The sequence below is a fragment of the Magallana gigas genome, chromosome 2 (genome assembly GCF_963853765.1).
Source record: "Magallana gigas chromosome 2, xbMagGiga1.1, whole genome shotgun sequence".
Classification (NCBI taxonomy): domain Eukaryota; kingdom Metazoa; phylum Mollusca; class Bivalvia; order Ostreida; family Ostreidae; genus Magallana; species Magallana gigas.
The window spans coordinates 23,286,215-23,292,746 of record NC_088854.1 but is presented as its reverse complement, the minus strand read 5'-3'; the positions used below and the strand labels follow the sequence as shown (position 1 = coordinate 23,292,746).

The following is a 6,532-nucleotide window of genomic DNA, read 5'->3' as shown; positions in this document are numbered from 1 at the left end:
TAAAAAGGAAAACCACAGCAGTATACGCTCTAAAAGATTCACATGAACATAAAATCTTGTAATATGTAATTAAGTAAATCATGCCAAGTAAGAACAAAGACCATGTGCATTCTAATAAGTATGGGTAGTGGGTGGGTGGGATAAAAAAGCAAGATTATGTTAAAATTATTTTAGCAAATTTACTACGTCTTACCTAATCCACGATTGTTTTAGAAAGGGGATTGTTCTAGAAGGGAAGTAACTAATATAAAAACACCCGTTAAAACCCAACCCGATCGTACTAAAAATTTCCGGCTAAAAGTTACTGAGATAAATGCGCATATCTGAGACAAGCTCCAATATGCGATATTATCCCAGATACCTAATGAATAACATGAAAACCAAGTTATCTGAGAATAGTTTATTTGGCGCTTCTGGCCGCGGTGAAATTATGGGGGCTACCGCAGGGCCGCCCCCAACAAAAGCAAGCAAGCAAGCAAAAAGCAAAGCAACAAGCATTCAGCAAACATGATGTAATCAATAGGCAACTATGACGTAATTATGACGTCATCAACAAGCAAATATGACGTTATCAATAAGCAAATATGACGTAATCATGCACTGGGTAAACACAAGTGCATTAACGTTCTACTAAATATTTTAACCTTACTTAAGCCATATACATGATATAAGCAACCTTGAATGACAAGTAAATGGACAAAAATTTTCACATGTGCATATCCATCATTATGGATTTGAATTAGGATCAACTGTCCAATATGACGTCATGAGCGTAGAATATGTGTCGACTCTTCCATTTGTGTTGAGGTGCGGTCGAAATACGCCACTTGCAAGGGCCATAAATGCCTGTTGTCTGATGCAAATCTATTACGGGCATTTATGGAACTGCAACCGCCACAATGGGAGGACCAAAGACCATTAGTGACGGCGGCAGTACCTCAACACATATGGTCACCAGCGGCCAGAGCTTGCTCATTTTCTTCTCCCTCAACCTTAAGTAACGATGTAACGACCTTTTCAATGTTTTCTAGGAATGAATCATTTCCCTTTTTTGACAAATGAACACCGTCATCATGAAATAATGTTGGGTCCTTACTGTCAAACTGAGTATGTTTAATAAAACTCCCCCCCATAGACGTAACTAACAATATTGCTTCCCTATTGACTCTTTTTCTTGAGTCCTCCATGGCCCTAATGTCCTCTGAATACCTCCAATTGAATCTTGGGAGCAGGTTTGACCATACCAACTTAGAATGAGGGAAAAGCTTGGCTATTTGTTCCAGTGTGTCTTGTAGCTTTTCCAGCAGTGACTTTAACTCAATGAGACCTAGACTATTTGCTCCGCAGTGTATAATTAATACATCTGGGTCATTCTCAATTCTTCGCAGCACACGAAGCTTGGGAAGTAACTGACTAAGGACCATACCTCCATAGCCTTGCCACCAGATTTCGGTATTAACTATTCCAAGGTTTAATCCCCCCTTTCGTTCCCTGGACGCTATGCTCGCTCTCTTGACTATGGAGGATCCTATGACCCAGACTTTATTGACACCTATGTGCACAAAACTTGGTAGATGTTAAGCTTAGCTACTATTTACTAAAAATAAGGAATGTATGATACAAGACTAGCCCAATAATGCTTATCATTAACGAATATATGTTAAGCTAAGTTACTACTTACTTAAAATGATGAATGTATGATGGTATATGAGACTATCCCAATAATTCTTATCATTAACGAATATAAGTGCGATAGGCATTAGATTGCCATCTACCCGCCAATTGGATGACATGTTGTGTTTCGCCCTGAAGTGCTAATGTAGTAGCTGCTCCTATCCGAAAGGAGTGTGACTTAAAATTCTTACTATCAATGGATGACTGTGCCAAGACCTTAGCTAGGACCGCACTAAACTGATACCGTGTTAGTGGTTTCCCCGAAAAATGACAAAATAATGGTCCCGTAATGCTTGGGCGCACTTGCAAAAACTCCCGCATTGCTTTTACTGGGCACGTTATTCCATGTGATGCATTAACTGACAATGTCACTCCCCTACCACACTGATCAGTTTTGGAGCGTTTAATGCTTACCACTAGTTTGTTAGTTAACAGTGAAACATCTTGGCATTGGAGAATGGTTTCATGTGAATTACCCTTAGATAGAGCAATTTCACCTATCCTAAGTAATGCATGGAATGCAAGGGAAAAGGCAGCCTTATACAATGAGGTTTCATAATTGCTAGAGCAAACAAATTGAAGGTTTGGGATAATGGTTTGTAAAATGTCCAGTGTGATTGGTAACCGTGTGTCTGCTGTATTGGTGGATCTTCTCATACCTTGGAGTAGCTTTTGGGTGACAAAGTTTTTTGTGGGATCATATAATGTATGACTTTTGCATTTGAAGCTTATCGCTGCAATGTATGATTTTGCCGTCGAGTGTTTGTAGTGTTTTATTGATAGATGTGCAATAAACATGTTTAAGTGTGTGTCTGGTGGCGGCCAAACCAGTGACAACCCTTGGCCAATACGAAACTGTTCAAACGCTTGGATCCCTACCCTGTATGCCTCGCTAGTGTTCACTGACATAGATGCACTGAATAAACGCTCTATTTCGCTTGAGAGAGCAAGGTCTGGAATTGCTCCGGAATTGGCTGAGGTTGTGCGTCTGCTGCGGGTGCCAGGCTCCTGAAAGTGTCCCACTTTTTGCGGGAAATAGAGTCAGCTATTTGATTAAGTTTGCCTGGGATGTGGTTGGCTTTAAACTGAATATTGTACTTTAACGCAACCAACATTAAGGGCCTAACTAATGACATGACACGCTCTGACCTAGATGACTGTTTGTTTAAAATATGAACCAAAGCTATATTGTCTATGAAAAGGATAAGTTTTTTATTATGCAGGAGGCTTCCCCAGACCATCAATGACAACACGATTGGAACTAACTCTAGAAAAGTAATATCCCGCAAAATTTCATTGTAAACCCATTGCTCTGGCCATTGAAGGAACATCCATTGGTCCTGAAAATAACAACCACAACCTAATTCTGCTGACCCTGCACTATCCGTGAAGAGTTTCAGTGTATCTGAGGTACTCCACTCACTGTCTGGAAAGTATACCACCCCATTAAAACTATCCAAGAATTCGATCCAGGTTTTCATATCTTGACGCATGGACCCCGATATCCGAATATGATGATTTGGTTTACTAGTTCCTATCATAGCATTGTAAAACCTGCGATTAAATGCTCTACTACCAGGTATAGCCTTGCTGAAAAAATTTAACTTGCCCACTAGAGATTGTAGCTCCGACAACTTAATTTTCTTCTTACCTACCCAAAATTTTAATAGAGTGGAAAGTTGATACACTTTCTCCTGTGGAATAGAGACTTGCATTTTGACCGTGTCTATTTCCAGACCAAGAAACACTAAATTAGTAGTGGGCAAAACTGTTTTCTCTGCGTTCAAGGGTACACCAATTTCCAAACACAACTCCTCAAATTTTTGCATAATAAGTTTACATTGACTTGTGTTAGCACTCCCTATGAAGATGAAATCATCTAAGTAATGATGAATGGTATTGAACCCTGATCTTTCCTTAGCTAACCACTCTAAGAATGTGGAGAACATTTCAAATAGTTTACATGAAATGGAACACCCAAATGGCAAGCACTTATCAAAATAGAATTTACCTTCAAACTGTAAACCTAATAATTCAAAATCCCCTGGAAATATCTTAAGTAACCGAAAGGCGCTTTTTATATCAGATTTTGCGATGATTGTCCCTCTCCCCAATTGACTTATTGTTTGAATGACCGTGTCAAATGATGTGTATTTTACTGATGTGTGAATAGGGTCAATGTTGTGATTAATGCTTGCAGACGGTGGGTATGAAAGGTGCATTACCATTCGCCAACCGCCATCAGCTTTTGGAACAATACCTATGGGGGACACATGAAAGTTTAACATAGGGGGAGACTGAAAGGGGCCTGCCATTCGCCCCTCTGTAATTTCCTTATCTATTTTTTCTTGTAAAACATTTGGATGCTGCTTTGCAGACACTAAATTGCTACTAAAAATTGGAAACCGGGGACCCTCATATTGCAACTTAAACCCATTAACTAGACCCTCTCTTAAAGTATGTGCTGCCTCTCTATCTGGGTAGTTAATTAAATGTTCCAGTATTTGCTGTGTCTTTAGTGGGGAAACGCCCAGGGCCCATTTGTCTTGACTGTGGTGTAACATGTCTTGACTGTGGTGTAACATGTCTTGGCTGAGGTGTAAATTGTCTTGACTGTGGCAAGACTTGCCTTGGTTGATAGGTGGACTGAAACTGATACGGTCTAAATGTAAATCCTTGTCCCCGAAATGACTGACCAATTGGGTGTGTAGGAGTTTGAGTGTCCATGCAGCGAATTAATGGATGTTTATTGTTGCATCTGATGCACTGGTGCAGATAGGCGCAATGGATTCTGTTACAAGAATCTCTGTAGTTAAAGTCAAAGCACTTGTTTGGTGAACTTGATGGACGATTTGTATTGGACTGGATCCCGGGCGTCATATACACCAGCCACAATTCACTATCTATTACCCCCCAGTTATTTGATGGGTTAATTGCCATCCGAAGCCTGTATTGCTCATCATATGTGACCCAACCCTGCGATTTTTCGGCCCCCAACCTAACGTCATGCATGTATTTGAATAGGTGGTGTGTTTTGCTAGGGTGGGCTGTAAGATATATGCATGCATAAATGATAAAGGCATCTGTCCATTTCTCAATGGTTGTCAATCTATGATTGTGTTTGGGCTGGGCTATAATTTGGCCTTGGGAGTCCATTGACAATGTGGATAGTTGTAGCCTATTAGCATCACGCACAAGCAGGGTGGCTAAATTAATGTATTCCCCATTGACAATTTTTTGTTTGGTTGCATTATCTACATGGTAACCTAAATCTACTTGGGTTGAATTGTTTATGACAGGTTGACTAAAGTTATTGCCAAACATTAAAGACTGAGACTGAGCACCAATGTTAGTACCTTGTGCCATTTCTGTCGATTCTTGCTGGGATGAGCCAATAGCATCTGTTGGTCCTGCCACAGTGATGGATGGCGCCACCATCATGGGTGCTGTGGAGGGCTGAGGGGAATGGGAAGCCACCATCTGATTCTCCACTGGAGGTTGCGCTACATGCTCTGCTGCTGTGCTGCTGCTTGCACGCCCTGCCCTCTCGGGCCTCTGTCGTCTCCGGCCCCCACGCTGGCCCCTCGTCGCTGACAAATCCGTTTTTTTTGTTTTGGGCATTTTGCTCGGAATAATAAGAAATAATTAAAATTAGCAAAAATAGTAAATACTTAACGGATAAAATGGACGGTTTTTGAGTACATCTGCATTCTGTTCTTACTATCATACCCTCACGTGGGTTTCAGCCGAACATGAATAAAAACCATGTAAATAAATTCAATCGATCAAATATCTTCATAAAGTAAAACCATCCATCTATATTACTTCTGGCAGCGTACAACATTACCCAATATGAGTTGAATGCTTTGTTAAAACAGCCATAAAAAAGCAAGATTATGTTAAAATTATTTTAGCAAATTTACTACGTCTTACCTAATCCACGATTGTTTTAGAAAGGGGATTGTTCTAGAAGGGAAGTAACTAATATAAAAACACCCGTTAAAACCCAACCCGATCGTACTAAAAATTTCCGGCTAAAAGTTACTGAGATAAATGCGCATATCTGAGACAAGCTCCAATATGCGATATTATATAACTTGCCGACAAAAAGACTCAAATGTTTTTGATATTAAATAATTATTAGGTTTCAAAATTGTTTTACTATTATTTTTTTTAACCAACCCAGAATTAAATTGGTAAACAACGAATTATTCTACAGAAAAAAGAGTCCAGGAATGAAAATAAAACTGCATGATATTATTTCTTATGAAAATTGAAGTCTTACGTTAAAAAATATAACGGTTAATACAGGCAAGTAGAAAGAAATTTGGAAAAATAATTTCAATTCGATCTGTAGCATTTTTATAAAACGACTGGATGTTTCAATAAACCAACATGTTATTTTTACTTAATTTTTATTTCTTTATATACAGTCACTATAGACGACACACTAGAATATAATAATAATAATAATAATATTAAACAACACATACTATTTTACGGTGTTATAGGTCATGTGATATATGTAAAATAACTGTATAAATTAGAGTTTGTGGTGGGAATTTTCGTGATATTCGTAGGTAGCCCCCCCCCCTCCCCCCACGAATTTCGTAAGAGTTATCTTTCTAACTGAAATTGCAAACCGATGCATTCACGAAATTACATCCCCATGGATTAGCAAAAAATCCATAATCCTGGAAAATTGGCCTACACAAATTAAAATGATTCCACTGTATTGAACAGAATTATTGTGTGTTACATGTACATTCATCCTTATTTAAATTGCTTCATAAAAATGAACAGGTTCATCATCAATTTTTTTTCTATCTTGTAGGTATAAACTATATGATATGAATGA

The 6,532-nt window shown here is 38.9% G+C and overlaps 1 protein-coding gene across 1 annotated transcript; it reads right to left on the bottom strand.

Moving 5' to 3' along the window:
• Nucleotides 1-1,063: 1,063 nt before the first annotated feature.
• On the bottom strand, nt 1,064-5,763 carry LOC117682607 (uncharacterized). Its single transcript, XM_066075688.1, has 2 exons — nt 5,608-5,763; nt 1,064-5,299 (listed from the first exon to the last, which is right to left on the bottom strand). The coding sequence occupies exon 2, from the start codon at nt 5,293-5,295 to the stop codon at nt 4,159-4,161; it is 1,137 nt and encodes a 378-aa protein (XP_065931760.1). The 5' UTR covers nt 5,296-5,299; nt 5,608-5,763; the 3' UTR covers nt 1,064-4,158.
• Between the last annotated feature and the right edge of the window lie 769 nt (nt 5,764-6,532).

Excerpts from the sequence above, each read along its gene's own strand:
- LOC117682607 (XM_066075688.1), bottom strand. The coding sequence starts at position 5,295 with ATGCCCAAAACAAAAAAAACGGATTTGTCAGCGACGAGGGGCCAGCGT.